This window comes from Adiantum capillus-veneris, chromosome 26, assembly GCF_014529385.1.
Source record: "Adiantum capillus-veneris isolate H3 chromosome 26, ASM1452938v2, whole genome shotgun sequence".
NCBI lineage: Eukaryota > Viridiplantae > Streptophyta > Polypodiopsida > Polypodiales > Pteridaceae > Adiantum > Adiantum capillus-veneris.
Window position 1 is genome coordinate 96,742,269 of NC_140956.1, and position 25,046 is coordinate 96,767,314.

A 25,046-nucleotide genomic window follows, 5' to 3' on the forward strand; every position below is an offset into this window, starting at 1 on the left:
CTATGCAAGGCAGAGGCAGTACGTCGTAAGGTACTACTGCAGCTCGCGCTTATGTGTCCATGTACGCAAGGCAGGGGCAAGCCGAGAAGGGGTGCAGAGAGAAAGGAGGGCGTCTTGGTCTTTCTCTTCGTCTGTGCAAGGAAGGGGTAAGAAGAGGGAAAGGTGGGGCGCGCGGGGGGGGGGACGGGGAAAGGGAAAACAAGGGAATATTCCCATGTATGGTATTTTTGTTTAAGTCTTCCCAGTAGTATGTAGTATGTAGAGTGCTTCGTTAGCCATATTTGTATTGAATTGAAGTGGGTCCAAGGGTAAGAGAAAACAAGAACCTAGATGAGAACTGTTGAGAGAGAGAGAGAGAGAGAGAGAGCGCTTGTGCTTTGTTTTCCACAAATCTTATTACTTTGAGTTAACATAATCCTATTTTGACAACGCGATGATCTTCATGTCCCAGTGCTAATATGTCTAAATATGTTTTTAGATTTTAGATTGTATCAATTCTTTGATTCAAACTCGTTCTATTGTCTGAATTCTTGTCATTTGTATATGCCACTTCAACATTTCTTAAATGGAAAAAATCGACAAATTCTATTATTTGATGCTATTAATTATGTCTCAAGATAGTTATTAATTGGGAGGTGAGACATTAAAATGAAGCAGAGAGAGAGAGAGAGAGAGAGAGAGAGAGAGAGAGAGAGAGAGAGAGAGTTTCATCAAAGCGTGCTAGATTTTTTTACCTGAGAGAATGTTTGGGATATTGATCATAGTGTTACAGAGGTGTACTTCGCAAAAAACCACAAAGAGGGTTAGAGTTTTGTCAAGGTCAATGTTTGTAATAATAGAAGATGTCAATGTTATTAATTGTTTGGTGTTCCATTTTTATGTTTCAAAAAAAAAAACATGCAAGTCTCCTTGCATGGGGGAGTTTGCACAGTCCTCCCCAATTTTTATAATACAAGGGAACGTGCCATTCTCACGAATGCGTGCAATTTTCAATGCGTTCATTAGCTGCGTTCTCAGTGTCAAAAATAAAAAAATGGTAATGCTTACTCACCGCGCGATTATCGTCGATGCACGCAGATTGCATTTAACCTTCCGTATCACAGCACTGCTCTGAACAAACATGATAGTTGAGGCGGAGTGGAAGCTCCTAGGGCGCTTTTCATGCATTCTGAAGAGTACCATATATGATGTACACATAGTTCCAGGCAAATCCAAGCACAACTTCTTTCATGTATCGCTCATTGGCCTTGCTCTTGTTGCGCACATCCCATAGTGAGTGCATTCAAGGAGTTCACAATACAAGTAGAAAGATGAAAATAGCCTAGAGCTTTATGGGCTTGCTCTTGCGGTGTGTATGATCTCACTATCAATGCATTGAAAGAGATGCCATTCCCATCATTTAATGCATTCGACAGCAACATTTCAAGAAAAATTGTCATACATGAAGAACATGCCCATGTCATATTGCATCTTTGAAATTAATTTCAGAGCTTCCTCGCCTACCCTTGCACTTGGCATAACAGGATATAAAAGCACTCCAAGAGACTTCGGTTGGTGAGAAACCGTCACTTTTCTCAAGCGCAACACACGTGTCATACTTATTGACCAAGCTTGTGCCAAGCGCAACGTCTTTTTTCAACAGCCTCTGAACAACAATAAAAAGCTGATTTTTTCTGCCCTTATCAGCCTCTTGCATAGAGACACATGCCTGCAATGTGTACATGTAGGTGATACCATATGGAGGGAGGTCCACATTGGCATCTTGTGTACATACATATGCCTTCAAGATGCATGCGTATGTGATTGCATCTAGAAAGAGGCCCTCGCTTCAGATCCGCTGGAAACAACGGAGAGATTTCTGTCCTTGCTCCTGTTTCGTGTATCTTGCAATCAATGCACTCCAAGAGACGGCTTCAGGGATATGAAGCTCCTCAGGCAGGTTTTGTGCTTTTTGAAGTGCACCACATTCAACATACGTATCAACCAAGCCATTGCTAAGAACGAAAAATTTTTAAAACAGTCCTTGCTGAAGTGTCCCACATTTGGCATGCATATCGACCAAGACAATGCCTAGCACGCCATCGCTTTTCAAGAGCAATTTGCATAGGGAGGTGATAGCGTCTGGAGAAAGGCCCTCGCTTTGCATGTGCTAAAAAGGGCCCAAACCTTGCTGGCTCGCCGGCCATTGTTGGGCATATCCTACAATCATTGCGTTCCAAGAGACGACATCCCGCACAGGAGCACCACATCTGGCATACATATCGACCAAGGCGTTGCCAAGCATAGCAATTGTTTGCAACATCCCCTTACAAACAATATCAGAGTTTTCCAAGCATGACATTTTTTTGCTGAAGTGTCCCACATTTGGCGTACATTATCGCAATCACTGCACTCGAAGAGATGTCATTTGGGACATGAAGCTCCTCAAGCACGTTTTGTGCTTTGTGAAGTACACCACATTCAGCATACGTATCAACCAAGCCATTGCCAAGCATGACAATTTTATGAAAAAGCCCTAGTGAAAGTGTCCCACATTTGACGTACGTATCAACAAAGGCAGTGACAAGCACTCCATCTCTTTTAGAGAGCCTCTTGCATAGAGCCACATGCCTACAAGATGTACACGTAGGTGATAGCATTTGGAGAAGGCCATCGCTTTGCACCTATTCAAAACAGCCCATATCTTCCTGGCCAACCGTTGTCGGGCATATCTTGCAATCAATGCATTTCAAAAGACGACATCCCACATAAGAGCACCACATATGGCCTACATATAGGCACAACAGTTTTCCACAACAACCCATGACTAACAACATCAGAGTGAATTTTTAAGCCCATATCAGCATCTTGTGTACAGACACGTGTCTTGTAGATGAACGCGTATGTGATTGCCTTTGGAGAGAGTCCCTTGCTTTGGATCCGATGAAAACAGCCGAGAGCTTTCTGTCCCTGCTCCTGTTGCACGTACTTGCAATCGATGCACTCCAAGAGACGGCATTGGGAATAGGAAGCTCCTCAAGATCGTTTTGTACTTTTTGAAGTGTACCATATTTAGCATTGCCAAGCACAAAATTTTTTATGAACAACCCTTGCTGAAGTGTCCCACATTTGGCATACAAATAGACCGAGGAATTGCCAAGCACGCCATCTCTTTTTGAGAGCAATTTTCATAGATCCACATGCCTGTAAGATGCACACGTAGGTGATAGCATCTGGAGAAAGGCCCTCGCTTTTCACCTGTTGAAAATATCCCAGAGCTTGTCGACCCAAATGTTGTTGCGCATATCCTGCAATCTATATGTTTTCCAAAAGACGGTATCCCACACAAGAGCACCACATCTGGCATAGATATCGACCAAGGCATTGCCAAGCATGGAAGATTTTTTCAATAGCCCCTTACTACCAACATCGGAGTGAATTTTTAAGCCCACAACAGCATCTTGTGTGCCTTCAAGATGCATGCTTATGTGATTGCATCTAGAGAGAGGCCCTCGCTATGCATCTGCTGAAAAAAATTGAGAGCTTTCCTGCCCTGCTCCTGTTGCACGTATCTAGCAATCAATGCACTCCAAGAGATGGCATTCACGACAAGAAGATCCACAGCCACGTTTGTGCTTTATGAAGTGCACCACATTTAGCATAAGTCTTGACCAAGGCATTGCCAAGCATGGAAAAGTTTTGCAACAACCCCTGACTAACAATATTAGAGTGAATTTATAAGCGCATGTCGGCATCTTGCATACAACAACATGCCTACAAGATGCACACTTATGTGGTTTCATTTGAGAGAGGCCCTCCCTTTACATCTGCTGATTACAGCCAAGAGATTTCTGACCCTGCTCATGTTTTGTGTATCCCCTAATCAATACACTCCAAGAGACGGCACTCGGGAAAGGAAGCTCCTCAAGCATGTTTTGGGCGTATTCTGCAGACAACGCATTTCAAGTGAAGAGCATACCTATAATGACATTTCATGTTTCCATGATGGCACCACATTTGACATACATATGGAACAATGCATTGCCAAGCAGCGCCAATTGATTGCACGAATTCTCTTACCCATATGATAGTCTTGTGCTAAGTTGCATTGTACGTTATACGGGGTACGTATAATATGCGTTAAACGGGCATATTATAGGATACCTATCTTTATTTGGTTGTGTTATATGGTGCCACAACAACAAAAACATTGCATCGTATAATTTTTAAATAAGTATTTCGATCGAAATATAGTCATTTACATACCATGAACACGGGTTGTTTTCCTCATTCTATTGATCTCTCTTCCCCCTTATTCATCTATAGGTGAGCTTTACAACATCAAAAAAAAAACTTAAAAAACCATTTTAAATTTAGTTATATATTCTTTTTAGTAAAAAGTTAGAGCGTAGGATAAAAAGTTAAAGTAGTTAAATGTAGTTTTTTTAAGGCTATGGAGTTTTGAGTTTAAAATTTATCTACTCTGTGTGAAGTATAACTTACACTCGGAGGTAAATTAAGTAAAGTGTTTAGTGATTACTTGCCTTGTGTAGAGGAAACTCACACTTGGAAGTGATTTAAGATAGCAGTTATTTGCTTTATGTTGAACTATGTTCACACTTAGAAGTAACTTAAGTTAGATAGTTAAAATTAGGAGTTACTTGTTGTGTGTTGAAATATGTTCACACTTGGAACTAACTTAGGCTAGATTTATCTAATGATTGTCTGCCATGTGTAGAGTAATACTCACACTGCAGACAATTTAGGTAGATTAAATAATAATCTCTTGCTTTGTGTAGAGGTATTCTCACATTTAGAAGAGATTTAGATAAGTAGTGAATTCTGATTTCTTTCCATGTGTGGAGTTACACTCACACTTGGAGGTAAGTAAAGTAGGATTTTAAAGATATCTTGCTTTATGTAGAGTTTGCTCACGTCTGGAAGCTATTGAGATAGATTAAGCGATTTATTTATCATGATTTAGGTATAGAGTGAAAGCTCACACTTGAAAAAAAAATGGTATTTATAATAGGATAAAATAACATGTGTTTAAAATTCCTGGAAACGTGATGGCTTGCAAAAACCCCCCAAGAGGTATTGAAGAAAAATTTCATGAGTGGGCGCTCAGAGCAAAGAGAGCACATTTTGAGGGAAAAAAGGGAGGTCCCAAACACTACAAGAGGTTGTGTGCACTTGTGATGATTTTAGCGCCAAAAATACATTGGGTTTTTATACTTCCCGGTGTCGCTAAGACCGTCGCTATAGCGTCGATACGGGAACGTTTCTATGAGCGTCGCTATATGCATCGCTATGGCCATAACTATATAGCGACGACCATAGTGACTCTTATAAGCTACCTATAGCGACGTTCATAGCAACACTGCATAGCCTTATATAGCGACACCCGAGAGTAAAAATTTTTGGTGGCAGGGCATTGAATGCCCTGCCACCCATCAACCATATTGAATGTTTCAATAATAGAGTAAACATAAATGAATCCAAGATAAGCCCAGATTCACCTTTGAAAGAAAGTGCAAGCTTAGGTATAGACCCAAAGTAGTCACCCACAAGACAATATAACCATTAACTCCGTCATCCATAGTATTGTTTGTAGAATAAAGATACAAAACTGATGAAATTAAATCAATTACAATTGTACACATCATAGGGAAAATCACTTGATTGTTAAAATTTGCAAATGTAATAGTTACAACACCATTGTTATTATTGAGAAAATATACATGATTTTTCAATAGTTACAAAAAGACGTATACACGTTATCTCATGATACATATGCTATGAAAAAAGGAAACTAATGCTATCTAGCTACAGCTAGACTAACATCGTCTAATCAGACGTCTCATAGTGTCCAAGCGCCGTATCTATCCGATTCTGCAAAAAAAAAAAAACAATAAGACAGCTTTCTGTAAGTATAAACATATAATTTATAAAACAATACAACAAATAGAAAAGAGTAAACCCTAATACTAATCATGTTGCCGCGAGAACTCAGAATGTCCATCAGGGAATTTATACCCTTCCTGCCTGTGTACTCGCGCTCGTACGGTGTGGGGTCACGTCCTGTCATCGACCACTGTCAAAACATACAAAGAATCCATTATGTTAGAATTTAAAAACCCCTAAACCCTAAACTATCAAACCTAAAGAGCAATGCAAAAACACTTAAAAAATCGGCCTCAAATGATGCCCACCCACCGCTCCCCAAGTGGTGCGAGCTCCCTGTCTCTACTCGTGCTTTGGCTGCCTCCTTTTGTTGCTTCCACTTGTCAGCATTCTTCCAATCTTCTTTGGCCAGCCAATCTGGTTTGTTCCACCCATGCTTTATTGCTTTTTGCACTTCAGAACGCTTGTGCTTGCAGTATTCGTGCATTTGAACCTTCATCATGTCTTCATTGAAGGGGTCATCGCGTGTTGAAACGGGAAACTCGTAATGCATGCTGATGACTCTGTCTTTTAAATCACTTGGTACTTCACTCTGGGTGTTTAGTATGTAGTGTCTAAACACCAAGAGCAAAGATCACGCATGCACGAGATCACCTTCTTGCCTTCATCATCCAAGATGATGCCGCCGCTGAAGTCGACGGAGTAAGGCAAGCCCTCTCGCCGGTGACGCGTGAACCTGGGTGTCTCGACAGGGGTCTCTAGCGGCGTGTCAATGGGGGTACGAACGTCAGGTGTCTCCACTGGAGTCTGGGCTCCGAAGTGAGGAGTGTCGACTAGGGTGACTCCTGAAGGAGTAGATAGTGGTGTGTAGCTACTAGGAATGGCCGTCAACCACGCAAAAATTGGCATAGATGGCGATGTCGTGGCTTGTGTGGGGGCGAGCAAAGAAAGGGAAGGTAAAGAGCCTCGTCGAACATGAAGCAGTGTCGAGGCATCGCCGACGGCATCCCCACAACAAGCGTCGTCACCACCACTAGAGCGTCGGTGCCTAGATGAGTGTGAAGATCATCTCGTCGACCAAATCTTCGGAGCGCACTGAATGCTCCGAAACAGAGGGAGACGCTAAAGGAGTAGGAACGCGTGATGGTGCTCTAGAGCGATGACGATCCTCGTACCACTGCCTCTGTTGGGGTGACAAAGAAGAAAGAAACTCATCATCATCCATACCTGTAGAAAATACACGAACAATTAATCTTAATATTGAATGAGTGGAGAAGAAAACATGGACAAGTAGAGAGAGAGAGAGAGAGAGAGAGAGAGAGAGAGAGAGAGAGAGAGAGAGAGGACTCATAAAGGGGGAGGGATTCCTCTGTAGAGAGATTTCGTTGAAGTTCTTGTGAATTTGTAAAAGCACTACGCTCTGGGTGTGATGGAGATTGAAGCTGCAATCGCGAAGGTGATCCGTCTCTATGCTCATAGATGCTGCTTGCCCCACCACTAGATCTAGTTGATCGGGTGAAAGAGATGCTAAGAAGCAGGTAGTGCTTCTTAGCGTCTCTTTCACCCGATCAACTAGATCTAGCGGTGGGATGAGCAGCATCTATGAGCAGAGACATATCACTTCCTTTGCGATTGTAGCTTCAGTCTCCATCGCACTCGGAGCACAGTGCTCGTTGTCCCTGCTTGTGAGAACATATCTAGAGCATACGTACCTGGAGTAGATGCAAAGACGATTATATACAATGACGCAATGATGCATATAGACAAGAATTGACAAAAAGCCACGTGAATACAATATATATTATAAACCGGAGCAAAATTGTTCAAATACAATATTTATGGCTTTAAGAGGTCTCTCTCTCATCCTTGCATAGCTCAGCATAACTCCCTATATCTATATACAGCTCTCCGTTTAGACAGATGTCCTCCGTTTCATTTTAGATCCTCTACATGCACCCCATAGAGAGTAGCAGCTTGATGCTCGTCTGGCACCACCTCAACGGCTTCTGACTGAGCATCTCCTCCCATGTCCTCCATTGATGCTACTGTGATTGGCACATGGTAGCCCTCATACGTCCGTGCACTACGAGGGGCTACCTCTATGACGTACCACCAATTTGATGCAAACCTTGTAGGATGAAATATCACGTGCCAGAGCCACATAACTTACATGAGAGCTTCCAAGCACATAACTTCTAAAATTGGATGTTAACTATTTACATACTTACTTGTTCACAATGCTCGGGTAGTACGAAAGTGTCTCTTAGGTCAATCCATTTCTTAGTTGAATCCACCTCAAGGAAACCAGACTCTCCTCTACGCACAGTAGCATTGCAACCCTCCATGATTATCTTGAACCATTGCACGTGGAACAAGTCCACAAAAAATCCTCTATAATCGATCCTCAAAATCTCTTGTAGCGTGCCGAACTAAGTGAGTTCCGCCACCACAAGATCTGCATCAGAGGACCGTCGTCGACTAGACTGTTCAAATTTTTCCATAATTCCACAATCTTGAGTAAAAAGCTTTTTGTTGATCCATTCCACCCTAAAATGTCGACCTTTACACCATGCTGCTATGTATGACTTATACTACAACCAACAAAGATTATGAGTGGCCGTTCAAACATCTAGAAAGTCACTAGTCGTACATTGCAAACTTACCTTGGTCACACAACCCCGAGAGTACTCCCACTCCTCCTCAGTGACTTCTTCACCGCACTGTTGTGCGCTTTTCAATTGGTTGTGCAAACATCTTAAGCTCATGAATGTTGGTAGGATCTCCAAACCCGCCAGATAATGCATCGGTGGTCGTCTTCCCCTTCTCCACTCGATTCGTGCCCTTTGTCGCTCTTGCTTTGCATCCTCATATTGTGAAATCCACTTTTGCATCACTGGATTGTGAAGCATGCAAAATCGGTTGATTTTAGCCTCTAGATCTTCCATCATCTTCTTCTCAACACCGAGATTTCACATGACAATCCCAGATATGCGCTCATCATCTATGGTTTTCCATAGCGTGTCTTGGGCTTTATCGAATTCGTGTAGCCACTCTCCAATGTAAACTAGGGACTCTGATACTAGCCAACCTTCTGCCATGCTACCCTCCGGATGTGCCTTGTGACACACATATCCCTTGAGCGTTTTCATGAAACGTTCTAAAAAGAACATCCATCTAGAATGTACTGTGCCAGCTATTTCCACCTCATGAACTATGTGAACAAGAAGATGCACTTGAATGGTTAGCATGGTAGTAGGAAAGTGTTTTTCAAACATGCACACAACCTCCACAACGTTTAGTTTGGCGAATGGTATGGAGTCTACATTGATCTCCTTTTGTGAGATCCATTGCACCAACTTTGCAAGTTTGTAGATTGTGTTATGGACGTCAAGAGACAAACATCCCTCAATGGCCACTAGTAAAATAAACTGCAAAACACGTGCAACAATGATATTAAAGTCCACACACGAATTTGTTAATAAACAATTCCCACTATGATATATTCCACTTCAAACATACTTGACACATTTTATGCCAGACGTGTGACTTCAAACCGATAAGCTTTACTTCTTTAGTAAAACACGTTCAGAGCGAGTGCATTACGCCAATGGGGGTCCGCAAAAATCGAATGGTCTCTTTTACTTTGCGTTCTTGGGCTCCTGTGAAAATCCATGGCGCTTTAGGGTTATTTATCGATCCATCGGATGCTGTCTGTGACCAATATTGCTCCATACGATCCACATTTATAAGGTCAACCCTGGCTACCAAAGTATCTTTCTTGCCAGTCAGATGGCCCCATAGCAGATTACCCACATTCTTGAATATGTGCATTGGATCGAGCAAGTGATTGATCATGAGTCGGGGTCAATATGGTAACTCGTTCCATAGAGCTTCATCTTTAGGGGCAATCTGTCATCACACGTCTCCTTTTGCTCTAACCATGCTTGTGCAGACATCCTGGATGGCTCTCTTCCCAAAAAGCCGTCATGTAACACATGATTCTCTGGAAGATACGCTTGATGACCTTCGTAGATTTTCTTCTTCAATGAGGGTGCCCGATGTGCATTTAATCTAGGTCCACATGTGACACATGCTCTGTATCCGCTTGTTTGAAGCCCTGCATGTATACACATGACAATAAATAAGCTTGAGAAAAACCAAGATTTACAGTGTTTGAGTTTGAGTGTAAATCACCTGAGCATTCTGTTAGTCCGGGATAGTCATGCATGGTCCACATTAGAATGCCTATGATCAAAGAATTCCGTCGACCTGTGTGTCGTCTCATATCCACCACTTCTATGCCAATCCACAATTGTTGTAGCTCTTCCAATAGTGGAAGAAGATACACATCCATATTCTTCACTTTATACCGCCCCAGCACAATCAAGCTTAGCCATAGGTGCCCCTTCTTGGTAGTCAACCACGGGGGAATGTTGTAGTTGACAATGACAACGGGCCATACACTGTAAGATATTGATCTTTGACCAAATGGATTTACACCATCCATAGCCAGGCCTAGGCGCAAATTTCGAGCTTCCCTGGCAAAATCCGACCATGTTTCGTCTATATGTTTCCAGGCTGCACAATCTACAGGAATTCGTAGCACACCATCCAAAGATTTATTCTCCTCATGCCATGATGCTAGGGCGGCCATGGACTTACATTCGAAGAAATTCTTGATGCAAGGAAGCAGAGGAAAATGTCGCAAAACCTTTTGTGGAATTTTTGTTCCGTGGAGATCTACTCGATATCTCTCAGAATCACATTTCGGACCCTTCTGCATGTCTATGTATTCCCCTCTGAAAAGAGTGCAGTCGTTAGGACAAGCGTGAATCGAATTGAAATCCATCCCCAAGTTTTGCAAGATCTTTCTTGCTTCCTCTCTGGAATTTGTCATCACATTATCAGCTGTGAGTATGTGCTCTTTGAGCAATCTACACAACAAAAAAAATGCGGTACAATTGTGTAAGTAAGCTATCATATCATTATACATCTAGAGTTTTTCATTAAAGTAAACACATTGTAATAGATCACCTGAAAAGCGTTGTAATGCTAGTGTCACTCCATTCAAACTTTGCCGGTATGTTGAGAAGGATCAGGAGCGCCTTTAATCTAGACACATGTGCTCCATCATATAATGGTGTATCGGCTTCACTTTTCATATCATCATAGATAAGACTTTCTGAATCCATGATCGTCTTGATCCTTTCATCGATCTCGGGCTCAAACATCGCCTCTGGGAATGTGGTCTGCATGATCATCCTCCGAGCTGTCAGAGGCTAACAGAACACGTCTATTGGGTTGCAAGATTGCTGCCTGTTGGCCAGCGTCAGAGTCCGACGAGTTATAATTGGCAATAACTGGATCTATAATAGATGGATCGAACTTGCAAAATTCGCAAACGTGCTGCAAAGAAACGCGTCTTGTCCATTGCACAACATGCTTGCATTGAGTACAAGGACATAAGATCCTTGTTGAGAGATAGGTGTTTCGGTTGGACGGTCCCACATCCTTGTCACTACTCATAATGAGGGTAAAAACCTTATAACCTAGACATAATTTAATTCTTCTATTGGCATCCTCCGTCTTTTATCTCTCTCCCTCCCTCTCTCTCTCTCTCTCTCTCTCTCTCTCTCTCTCTCTCTCTCTCTCTCTTTCTTTGTTCACACTGTAAACTACCTCACATTCTCTAGTCATGCCCAATCTCCGCACACCTCGGTCTAGAGGTGCACGGAGATCAAAACCACCGGGTTATAATCTCATCTTTATTGGTCAATGCCTATATTTGTGGGTACGAAAAATCTACATAGCCACGTCTACATGATAGTGTATGTAGTGGACAAAACCCCTTTGCCTCTTCTCTAGCTGTAGCATTTCACAACATCTTAACATCTCTTCATAGAAGATCTTGTTCGAGGGATTACTTAGCACATTACATGTTGGCCTCCAATCTGAGTATCATGTCGTTGAAAGCTTTCCAACTTAAGGTCGCATCGGTAGAGAGGAAGAGAGGGATCACCGTTCGTCTAACTCTAATTTTTTTACCGTAATCCCGAAGGTAGACTCTAATATAAAAACTCAATCCAAAATCTAATTTTAAATCTAACCTAATTGAACATGTGGTGATTCGTGGCTAATTGAATATGGTTAGTGTGTGAGTTAATAGGTGTCGGATTCTGATGGGAATATAAATATTATTGTGTAACTAGTGTTTGCTCTTTGGGCAAAGCTTGCCTTCATTGACATGCACTAAAATCTAACCTAAATCTAATCTAATCTTAAATCAAACATAAATCTAGATCTAATCTAATCTAAACTCAAAATAAACCTAAATCTAATCTAAACTCAAAATAAACCTAAATCTAATCTAATCTTAAATCTAAACTAAACCTAAATGTACTCTAACTTAAATCTAAATTTAATCTAGTTAATTTTAAATCTTGTCTTAATCTTAAACCTAAATCTAATTTACTTACTAAAATTAACATAAATCTAAATCTAATCCAATCTTAAATCCTAAACCTAAATGTAATCTAACTTAAATCTAACATAGCTAGCTAATCTTTAATACTTTCCTAATTTTAAATCTAACATAATCTTAATCTAGCGTAAATCTAAATCTAACCTAATCTTAAACTCAACATAAACATAAATCTAAATGTAATTTAATCTAATTTAATTTAAATCTTAACCTAATCTCTCTCTCTCTCTCTCTCTCTTTGTTTTTTCCCCTTACCTCTCTCTTTCATCTTCTCCCCTCCGCCCTCTCTCTCTCTCTCTCTCTCTCTCTCTCTCTCTCAATGTGTGTGTGTATGCATTCTTTGTTTATGCATGTGTGTGTGTGTGTGGAAGGCATTCTTTCTCTCTATCTCTCTCTCTCTCTCTCTCTCTCTCTCTCTCTCTCTCTCTCAAAGACACAATGTGTGTGTGTGAGAGAGAGAGAGAGAGGGAGAGAGAGAGAAAGAGGGGAAGGGAACATGAGAGAGAGGAGAGGGAAGGAGCATGTCTGGATCTCCTTTCTCTCCTCGTGTATGTGTGTTTGTGTGTGTGTGTGGGGAAGAAAGAGAGAGAGGAAGAGCGCGGGTTACCTCTTTGCTTGAGCGCCGAAAACTCAGATCTGAGTTTTCAGACACTCTCGGTTTCTTTTTTACCCCTGTCGATGTCACTATAAGCGTCGCTATGTAACAAATAAAATAGGGACGCCCATAGCGACGCCGTGGATTTTCACTTTTGAGCATCGCACTGCGAGTGTCGCTAATGTGAAGTACCTCTTAATTGCAGTGAAAATGATGGCTCCATCTATGCTAGAGACGTGGAGATGACACTCCAGAATGATCAAACTGTCCCTCAACCCCTGCTCAAGGTCAAGGAGGGTGTAATTCATCCTTTGATGGGGCTTGTAGCTATAATCCTACCGCAAGCTCTGCTAATATAAGCTGAAGTGAAGCATGGACTGGAAGAAAACCTGCACCAAGTGGTTCTACTTTGCATCAGGCATTTGATAAACAATAGCTGCTTGAACTCCATCTTAAGTGGACGCAAGAATTTGTTGCATGTGGAATTCCTTTTAATGTCATTTGACATCCTATCTTCAAAGATTCTTTAATGAGCACAACGAAGAAGGATTTTGCACGGCGTACAAAATATTTAGATAAAGTGAAAACTAAATAGAGAATATGTTAAAGCGCACAACTCTTCATTATGTGCCACAGTATGGATGAAAAATCTCTCTAGATGGTTGGAAAAATTGTTAGAAGAAACCATTGATTAATGTGATACTGATTTTTTCCAAGAGGTTCCATCTTTCTTGAAGCGATAACTAGTGGATATCGTGTTGGCGTATATGAGCGTAATGTGATAGTCATTGTCATAGATAATGTATCTAACTACAAAGCAGCTGGAAAAGAAATTAAAGCAAAGTATCCAGAGATTACATTGGTTTCATGTGCAGCTAACACTTTGAATCTGCCTTAAAGGACTTTAGGAAATTTCCTTCTGAAGTCGCGGAGCGGAGCGTTGATCGACTCTCACACACACAGAGAGAGATACACAGAGAGCTTACACAGTACACAGTACGCAAAGAACTCTGTTTGAAGGGTTATCTCCCAAAAACCTTATTATCCACAAAAGTATATGTGAGTATATACAAAGATTTAGAGGTAAGTGAGTTAGGCGGGCGGCCGGCCATATCCGTATAAGAGGCCACTTGGGCTTTAATCCCAACAACCTCCCACTTAAAGTCCAATGTGGCACTTTAAGTGACTGTAAATCTATGAACATAAATGTACAAAGATTTACATGGCTGCCATCTGTCCAATGCCCAATAACTCACGACAATGCACAAAGCCCTCTCCTGGAAGTCCCTTTGTGAGTAGATCAGCAGGATTGTCCTTGGTGTGGATCTTTCAGCAGTTGTATCTGCTTGTCTTCAAGTACTTCCCTAATGAAGTGATATTTCACATCAATATGCTTAGTCTTCGAATGGAACACTAGATTCTTTGCCAATTGTATAGCACTTTGACTATCACAATATAACTCTGGCATATCTACTTTGATTCCCAAGTCTGCTACCAATCTCCCAAGCCAAATAACTTCTTTGCATGCCTCATTTGCTGCAACATACTCAGCTTCTGTAGTAGACTGCGTAACACAATCTTGTAATCGAGATCGCCATGATATGGCACCTCCAGCCAATGTAAAGACATAGCCTGATGTAGATCTCCTCTTATCCAAGTCTCCTGCATAATCTGAATCAGTGTATGCTCTGACACTCAAATCCTGACTACCATAGCATATGCGCATACTCTTTGTATGTTTTAAGTATCTCATGATACCTTTCACTGCCTCCCAATGTTTCTTGCTAGGATTTGACATATATCTGCTAACCACTCCCACTGCAAATGCAATATCCGGACGTGTAGCAATCATTGCATACATCAAACTACCCACTGCAGACGCATATGGAGTCTTATCCATTTCAGCCTTTTCTTCCTTAGACACAGGACAATCTTGTTTGCTAAGTTTCACATATGGTGGCAATGGAACACTCAATGCCTTTCCCTTCTCCATATTGAAACGTTGCAAAACCTTGTCAATATACTCTGTTTGAGATAACCAAATCAGCTTCTTTGATCTGTCTCTCTCAATGCGCATACCAAGTATATGACTTGCCTCACCCATGTCTTTCATGTCAAACGATTTTGCCATCTTTGACTTCAAAGCTGAAATTTCTTCCAAGTGTTTGCCAGCAAACAATCAACATGTCATCCACATATAGAATAAGGATCATCCAACTGCCATCCTTAGCCTTCTTTGTATATAGACAGTGATCGAACTCACTACATTTGTAGCCTTGAGAAAGCATAAGCTGGTGGAACTTATGGTACCATGCACTCGGTGATTGTTTTAAGCCATAAAGACTCTTTAACAACTGGCATACCAAATCTTCCTTGCCTTTCTCAACAAACCCTTCTGGTTGCTGCATGTAAATTTCCACATCTAAATCACCATGCAAGAACGCTATCTTGACATCCATTTGGTGCAACACCAAATCCAATATAGCAACCAATGCAAGAAAGCATCTCAATGTAGTCATCTTGACCACTAGAGAGAAGACTTCATCAAAGTCAATGCCTTGTTCTTGCTTAAAGCCCTTGGCAACAAGCCTTGCTTTGTACTTTGGCTGACTATCATGAGCGGTGATCTTATACTAGTAAACCCATTTACAAGGTAGAGCCTTTTTGCCCTGTGGTAATTTAACTAGCTTCCATGTCTGGTTTTTATGCAAAGCCGTCATCTCTGATTGCATGGCCAACTGCCATTTTTTCGAGTCAACAATTTGTAATGCTTCCTTGTAACAAGATGGTTCTCCGCAATCTGTGAGCATGAAATAATTTAGAGATGGTACATAATGATCAGGTGGTTTGGAGACACGCTCAGAACGTCTCACCATAACTGATTCTGCCTCTCTGCCACTAAAGGCTATTCCTGAGCCTGACCATGCTGTCTTGATGTGCTAACACTAGGTCCATCTTCCCTGAAGACAACTCTTCTGATCTCCTTTGTCTGCTCTGGCTTAGCGTGAAACTTGGCTTCATTGAAATGCACATCATTGCTACGAATAAGTTTTCTAGACTTAGGATCCCAAAGCCGGTAACCCATCTCGCCCGATTCTCTGTAGCCAAGAAATATACACTTCTTGCTCTTTGGTTCTAACTTATTCCTGAACTCCTTAGGAATATGGCTATAAGCTTCACAACCAAAGACTCTCAGATGCTTATACGAAGGTGCCTTGCCTTTCCATAGCATCTCGGCCACTGCACTCTTATCCAGAACCCTACTAGGAGACCTGTTGATCAAATGGATTGCTGTAGCCACTGCTTCCGCCCAAAATCCATCGGGCAACTCAGCATTTGACAACATGCTTCTGACCTTCTCTTGTATGGTCCTATTCATACGTTCTGCAACTCCATTTTGTGAAGGATTGTATGGTGCAGTAAGTTCCCGCTTTATCCCTTTTGCTTCACAAAAGTCTTGAAAAGCTTTGGAAACGTACTCTCCACCATTGTCAGTTCTCAAGCACTTCAGATTTTGACCACTCTGATTCTCCACAAGCTGCAAGAATGTCTTAAAGACCTTGAGCACCTCATCCTTGTGCTTCAAGAAGTAAACCCATACTTTGCGAGAATAGTCATCTATGAATGTACAAAAGTACGCTGCTCCCCCTAGTGACAAACGAGGCATTGGTCCGCATAGATCACTGTGCACAAGAGCTAACCGTTCGTCCCTACGCTTCCTCTTTGATCTGTGCGGTTCCTGTGTTTGCTTACCATAAACACAATGCTCACAAAACTCAAAATCTTGAAATGAAAATCCAGGCAAATAACCATAATGAGAAAGTATTTACATTCCTCTTTTTGACATATGTCCCAACCTACGATGCCACAATGACACACTTGGCTGCTCAATCACATTAATTACATGGTTTTTAACCTCTGAAACATGTAAAGTGTACAGAGTTCCTGACTTGCTGCCATGTGCTATAGTCATCGAACCTTTGGAGATCTTCCAAGCATTGTTCCCAAAGACTGTCACATAACCCGCATCTTCCAACTTCCCTGTACTGATCAAGCTCTTTCGAATTGCTGGAACATGTCTGACATTCTTGAGCCATAAAGAAGAGCCATTCTGAAACTTCAACTGCACATCTCCCACTCCAAGTATGTCACAAACCTGCTCATTGCCAAGTCTGACATAATCTTTAGTAGTCACATATGATGTAAACCAGTCTTTGTGCGGAGAAACATGTAAAGATGCCCCTAAGTCGGTAATCCAATCACTCATAGCATGTCCTTTCTCTGCAGTTAAGAAAGTAGAATCAAGATTTGTTGTGAGGAAGATGTCACCAGCTGCTATACGAGAATCACTGTCTGAACTAGATCCTGTGACATTCACCTCTTCAATCTTCACTGAACTCTTCTTTTCATCTTGCTCAAAACTCTTTGTTTTGCCTTTTTCTTGTTTCCACTTCGTACAGTCTCTCTTCATGTGACCCTTCTTGCCACAATGGTAGCATTCTATGTCATCCTTTGACTTCGAGTCACGAGACTTACGTCGGTTTTGTGCCTTCTTACCCTTCTTCTCTTTAGACTGTTGTCTTCCTCGAACGACCAAAGCACTATTGAATTTGCCTTTGTCAATGTTCTTCCTGTTCACTTCCTCTATGAGCAAGCTGCCTTCTACATTGGCACTTGTAAGACCTTCTGGCGCGACATAATTACTTAACGTTGTACGAAAAGTATCCCAACTGTCTGGCAAAGTGATTAAGAGAAACATAGCCTTCACTGAGTCTGAAAAGACTATCTCCTGTGCTCTGATACCAATTGAAGTCGCGGAGCGGAGCGTGGATCGACTCACACACACACACACACACAGATACATAGAGAGCTTACAAAGTACACAATACGCAGAGAACTCTGTTTGAAGGGTTATCTTCCAAAAACCTTATTATCCACAAAAGTATATGTGAGTATATACAAAGAGTTAGAGGTAAGTGAGTTAGGCGGGCGGGCGGCCATATCCGTATAAGAGGCCACTTGGGCTTTAATCCCAACACCTTCTATTAAGCAAACTCTTCTAGATGCAAACCACTTGGTGAAGTTTATAAGAGAGCATTCATTTTCTTATGATTTATTTAGAACAAAGTCCCCAACAAAAAATTTACAAATGTTTTGTGTGACCCATTTTGTGACAGCGTATTACATTCTCTCTATACTATAGTAGGTTAAAGCAGCCCTTGTTGAAACAATGGCAGATAGAAGATGGGACATTTGGCTTCATAAATATCCCAAGTATGAACCTGCTACTTCTAAATTCTATTGACTTGTCAACTCTTCTGTTTTTTGGAGAAATATAGACAAAATTGTTACTGTCACAGAACCCTTCACTCATCTGATACAATTAGTGGACAAAGAAGCCTCTATCTTTGGACGGTTTTATTGGTACATGAATGAAGCCTTTTTCACGTTAAAAGACTGTACATCTTATACAAGAAAAGAGAAAGCCATGATGATGTCGTTTGTCAAAAGATGATGGGAGCTGTTGCATACTCCTTTACATGGAGCAAGGTTCGTCATAGATCCCAAGTTCCAGATGCACGATCATTCTTCAAACAATGAAGTGATCAACAATTTCAAGAAAGTGTGTATCCAACTATTAGGCAATGTGAATGGACAGGTGGCATATACACAGAAGATGGCCTATACTAGCAGAGAAGGAATGTTTGGAGATCCTTGGCATATAGATGCTATGAAGATGATGAGCGCACTAGTTTGGTGGAAAAAAGTGGAACTTCACATGTGGTTGTGAGAGCATTGTCTGTTTTACCACCTCAAGTGGTAGCTATAAAAGAGATTGGTCTTCATTTGCTTTTGTGCATACTAAAAAACAAAATCGATTAAGTCCTAAACGAGCTACGGACTTGGTGTACATATTTTGTAACATGTGACTTATGCATAAGCATCAAAGTTAGCCACACGTGCCACTGAAGAAAGCTTCAGAGGTTTTCAAATGCACGAAGCAATTGCAAATGAGCTCAAGTTCGATGATGAAATGAAATGGAACCCGGAAGATATTGATTCGGAATGTTCAAATGTCGAAGAAATTGATGACATGGTGCCTGTGATTGAGGGGACATATTAGCTTTAAAGTTTGTACTATATTCTCAATTAATTTTTTAATGCAAAAGTTGTGTGGAGTTTAGCTTCAAAATGTCTCTCTCTCTTCTTCTCTCTCTGTCTCTCTCTCTTCCTCCCTCTCTCATTGTCTCTCTTTCTCTCCATCTTATTTTGAGGGCTTGATCATGGGTTGGATCCCCTAAAAGATGAGATACACGAAATTTTGAGTTGCCGAATGAATTGCTTGGACCCGCGTTGCCTATCTCTTCTTCGATCACAAGCCCATATCTTGCCTCGTACCATGCTAACTTTCTTTCTAGCTCTTTTATACGAGCGTCCAGCATGGTTGGGTCTCTCCTTGACTTGCCAAATCCACACCTTGGGTTGCGAGCTGCTCAATGACTACGGTTTATTCGGGCAAATATGTGTAGCCTCATTTGCGAGAGGAGGGTCTTCTTAATTGGCTTCCCTTGCATGAATCTTCTCGACCGGGCGTCCTTTGCCAATGCCTCTTGTAGTGGGACGATCGTTCCAATTTACTTTGAGCCGTAATGCATAATAACAATAGTATTGTTGCACAAAGTAAATTGCCACTTGATTATTATTTGATGGCAATCTGTATACTTGGATAAATCTTGAAAGGATATTTCTCGCGAGGACTGTGTTGCAAAATTTGAAACTTTTAAGGGAGCGGAAGCGTTACCATTTCCACTAATTAATAATGTAATGCATACAAAATGATTTGGGCATAGCTGTTTGCATTGTCTGTAATTCAGTGGTGTCCCTTGAAGTTCTGATTCTTCCTCTTGGAACGCAGTCAAAGCCCTAAGATCTCCTTGAGCCACCCAAATCTCTTCCTCTTCATAAATTTGTTGTGCCAATGCGTGATCAAACAAAGGATCTTTAGGTTGTTGTGCATTCTGGTTGGAAGCAATATCTTCCATATCTGAAATGAGAAACAATAAACTTTAATGAGCGAAGCCTTAACACTTCGAAAAGAGAGATGCTTTAGAGGATTTTGGCAATCCAACTTGAAATACTTTAAAGCCCTAACTTAAAGAACTTTAACAACTTAACTAAAAATACAATTAAAGATCTAGTTTGAAATATCACCACACATTGCACACCATTAATGGCAAAAAATATTGTTACTGGCTTAAACATCATCAATAGGCCTCAAGCCAGATTCAGTTACAACATGATAGCCAACATTATGGGCTCCATTCAAACAAAGGCTTAAATCCCATATTTCAGGCCTATCTAAGGGTCTGGATAAATTTTCACTAGTAAGATGTTTGTTTACATTTCATAAAATTTGTGCTTGAGAACCTCAAAGTGCTTTGGAATACACGTAACCAAGCGTTTAAGAATATATGAGAGACTATATATATAAGATGCTTTGGTGAAAGGAGGATTGGTGCTGATATTTTCAGGGGTAGTCCATGGATAATCTCCCTAAAATTGAGCTCTAGTTTGAGGGTTGAGATTTGGCAGCTTGGGAAATGTTACCAAAGTGTTTGATGGTGTATTTTGTCCCCAGTCCGCGATCCCAGCATCACTCCTCGCTTGCCAAAATGTAGTAGAATATTTTTAGTGTGTAGATTGTTGTGAATGAAGTCGTGACTATGCACAAATTTTATCGTTTACAGAAGAGCGTTGCAAATCGGCAAAATGTTGTTTATGAACTGTTGTACAGTTCCACATGTGTGTTGAAACTCTCTGATTGCAGGCTTGCTTCCATCATGATGACATGTCTGAATCCACTACTCAAGGTGACCTCCATTCCAAAGCTTGAAAATCAACATGTGCCTTTTCTATAACGAACAAGAGCATGGGGCAATATCATGCCACGGTGTTGGACAGCAGTAGCAGTTGCTTCCTCTAGCACTATTTGTAAAGTTTGCTTGCTTCCTATTTGGTCCTTGTAGATATTTGCCGCATAGACAAGATCTTTGAAGAGAGGATGGGCCACTGAAACTTGTTTCCCATTTGCAAAACATCCTTTACCTACTTGGGGTGCTTGCAGGTGAAAGATAGAATGATCCCCAAGTAAGTGTAGGACAAGAGGACATGTAGTATCATCCACATGTGAGCTAAGGGCTTGATACCTGAAAGAGGAGGCAAATCCTCTTCTATCCTAGGAAGTTTAGAAGATCCTTCGACCTTATCCTTGCTCTTCAATTCTGAATGTAGTTGTGCCACAAGCTACATTCGCTCTTTGATTCCCGGTTTGGATTTGATATTTGAATGAACCTTACTCTCAAAGCTTCTAGTGACCTGGCTCAATAATTGCTTTACTGTGTTATGCATTACTCCATTATTGCACAGAGCTGGGTCAAATGAAACAGGGAATGCACTGCACAGTTTCGACTAGCACTGCTCCACAAGTTCAAGCACGAAATCATCGAACTTTGCCTATAGTGGATCAAATGCCCGACACAAATGATTGTCCGAAGCTCCATATAGAGATAAAACTAATGCATCACAAATGATTTCGTGATGTTGACGCATTAACTTTGTCTCTACCATGATTGAAGCTTGAAAATACATGAAGCAAATAAAATTAAGGTAGATCTAGAATAAATATAAATTTGACATATATGATTGTAAATTAAAAAAACAAAAATATTTTATGGACAATAATAACAACCAACAACAAAATATCTAAACATCAGCAATAGCCAAAGACAAAAAATTTGTTAAAACCAATCTCTCTGCAGTGCGACGTGGTAGTCAGCAGCAACCATGAACAAAGGATTTAAAATACCTAGCCCCTCTCTATAGTGCGACACGGTGGTCAACAAAACAGGTAGAGATGAAAAATTTATTACTAATCCAATCAACCTATAGTGCAATGCGATGGTCCTCAACAGCCAGGAGTGAAGGATGTAAGATACCTAACCCCTCCTTGCAGTGTGATACGATGGTCAGCAACAACCAGAGACGGAGAATCTATTAAATCCAATCTTCCTGCAATGCGACACGATGGTCAACAATAGCCAAGAACGAAGGATTTAAAAATCTTAAACCCCTCCCTACAGTGCGACATGATGATTAACAGCCAAGAACGAAGGATTTAAAAACCCTAGACCCCTCCCTGCAATGCGACACGATAGTCAACAACAGACAAAACATTTGTCATACATATTGACCAAGGCAATGCCAAGCACACATCTCTTTTTGGGAGCAATTTGCATAGAGTGACATGCCTACAAGATGCACACGTAGGTGAGAGCGTATGGAGAAAGGCCTTCTCTTTGCACCCACTGAAAATAGTTCAGAGCTTGCTGGCCCGGCCGTTGTTGGACATAACCTACAATCACTGCATTCCAAAACACGACATCCCGCACATGAGCACCACATCTGGAATACATATCAACCAAGGCATTGCCAGGCATGGTAGTTTTTTGCAACATCCACTTACTAACAATATTAGAGTGAATGTTTAAGCCCAAACCAACGTCTTGAGTGCTTTACAGATGCACATGTATGTGGTTGCATCTAGAGAGAGGCCCTTGCTCTACATCCACTGAAAACAACTACTCAAAACAAACATGATACTGGAGGAAACGGAAGGTCTTGCTCCACATGCAATTGCCTACGCTTGCATCAAAGTCTCTTTCATCTTGTAATCAAAGCACTGCAAGAGACATTCCAAAAAGGATGCCCATGAAGAACTTACGTGCTTTGGTGAGGGCACCACATTCGGCATACATATCCAGCATAGATATCCTAGAGACGATATTTTGGACAGGAAGCTCCCCAAGCAATTTTTGTGCTTTCTCAAGCGCACGACATTTGGTATATACATCAACCAAGACAGTGCCAAACACGATATCTTTATTCAACAGCCTCTATAGAACTCACAATATAATTGTGAATTTTTGTGCCCATATCAACATCTTGTGTAGGGACACATGCCTTCAAGATACATGAGTAGGTGATTGCATCTGGAGAGAGGCCCTTGGTTCACATCTACTGAAAATAGACTAGAGCTTTCTCTTGTGCAAAAAATCCCGCAAGCACTACATTTGAAGAGTCTACACTCTTGATAGGAAGCTAAAAACAGCCTAGATCTTTCTGGCCATGCTCCTGTTTTGCGTATACCGATTCCAAGTGATCCTTACATGGGGATATAGAGAGAGAGATTGCTTTGCATCCATTGAAAACAGCCTATATCTTTTTGGTCCTACTCTTGTTGTGCACATCCCGCAGTCATTGCAATCCAAGAGACGACATTCCGGACAGGAAGCTCCTCCAAGCACTTTTTGTGCTTTCTCAAGCGCACCACATGTGGCATACATATTGACCAAGATAGTGCCATGTATGACATTTTTTTTCAATAGCCTTTGACTAAAAATATACCAGTGATGCTTAAAGATATTTAATCCACGGTCCTAAAAAGATAATCTTGGAAAGGATATCCATCAAGAACTTTATGTGCTTTTGTGAGAGTCCCACATTTGACATACATATTTGATCAAAGCATCACGGAGCACACGGTCTCATCATGAATTCTCTTTGAGTTGTTGCTGCCCTACTGCTGGGTCGAGACATGCCTCAATTCAAGGAGTTGCACTCTGCAATAGAGAGCTGCTTAGATTCAAGGAGTTTCTTATCAACATTTTGAGTACGAGGACCATCACATGTGAGCGCTTTCCTATTGTTGTTTTCATGCAGCTTTCCATCATGATGAGGAAAGGTAACACAGGATGAGACTGGATAAATGACTAGACAGGGTGCACATGAGTAGTGAGTGCTTTTTTGTTGTCGTTTTCATGCAGCTCGCCATCATGATGAGGAAAGGTGACGCAGATTGAGACTAGATAAAAGACTAGACATGGTGGAGGTAGTCGTAGGCAAATAGAGCAACAAGATGATGGCGTATCGCTAATGATTGCATCTGGAGAGAGGCCCTTGATTTTCACCTAGATTCTTCCTGGAGCCGCATGCCTTCAAGATGCCTGCATAGGTTATTCCTCGCTTCACACTTGGATTCTGCCTGCGATGATTGCAACCAATATAAAAATATCATTTATGCCAGGTGGATGAATGTCTTGCAAGATTTTTAAATCCCTCTATATGCTAACGAAGTAAGCATGATTTATTTTTTTAAAATTCACAATAGTGAGTGTATATATATTAAACCAAAACAAAAAACTATAATGTGAGCCATGCTCCAACCAAGCCATGGCACCTTCCTACAACCCACACATCAGTAGACAAAGGGAGAAACCTTGAGATTGTAACCCACCAAAGAAGCCATCTCTATCTTAGGGTTGCCACAAAGGAGAAAGATTTCTCATAGAAAACCCCTCGATCAGAGCATTAGGGACCAACCTCTCTACGAAGGAACTTGATGAATCATCTTTTTTTCCTCTGTTTCTTAAGCAAACTAAAATTTTTAATTTTGGCCTTATTCCCCTTACCCTTGCCAATATGACTGATGAGGTATATTTTGAGAACCTGAGCATCACTTGCAATCGGCTCAGGCCAGCCCAATTCGCTAGACATTTGCAACATTGAGTCAGTGTTACCAATCAACTCAGGTTTATCTTGCATCTCCTCAAAGGGGATGTCAGTCTCTTTGCTTTTCTCACCAAGAGGTCCAACTGGCGCAGTTGGTTCCTCTTGCACCTCTATTGCAGTGTTGTCCTTCTTTTTAGCCGCCACCCTGCATGTCCCATCATGCTCCTTGGTCTTTGCTTCCATCCTAGTACCATTTTTAGAAGGCTTGACCTCTCTTGTTACTCGCCTCCAAGTTGTCTTTATCCTTAAAATAGGGACATTTACCACCTTGAGGCAATCCCTAACATAGTGCAAAATTTTGCAACACTTATAGCAAGCATTTGGAATCAAAGAAAATGCTAAATCATATCGGTATGCTCCAAAACTCCCCATATTTAGATCCATATACTTGGGAATAGGCTTACTTATATTCTATAAGATGCACACCTTAATGTCCAGTCCTAACTTTATCCGCTACAA

General features: G+C 41.2%; 1 protein-coding gene across 1 annotated transcript; it reads right to left on the reverse strand.

Annotated features, from left to right (window-relative positions):
* Positions 1 to 1,828: 1,828 nt before the first annotated feature.
* Positions 1,829 to 24,770, reverse strand: LOC147423866 (putative pentatricopeptide repeat-containing protein At3g13770, mitochondrial). The gene is made up of 5 exons (XM_086501522.1): positions 24,525 to 24,770; positions 22,741 to 22,912; positions 19,793 to 20,004; positions 3,137 to 3,294; positions 1,829 to 1,994 (listed from the first exon to the last, which is right to left on the reverse strand). The coding sequence occupies exons 1-5, from the start codon at positions 24,768 to 24,770 to the stop codon at positions 1,829 to 1,831; spliced, it is 954 nt and encodes a 317-aa protein (XP_086357648.1).
* Positions 24,771 to 25,046: the final 276 nt, after the last annotated feature.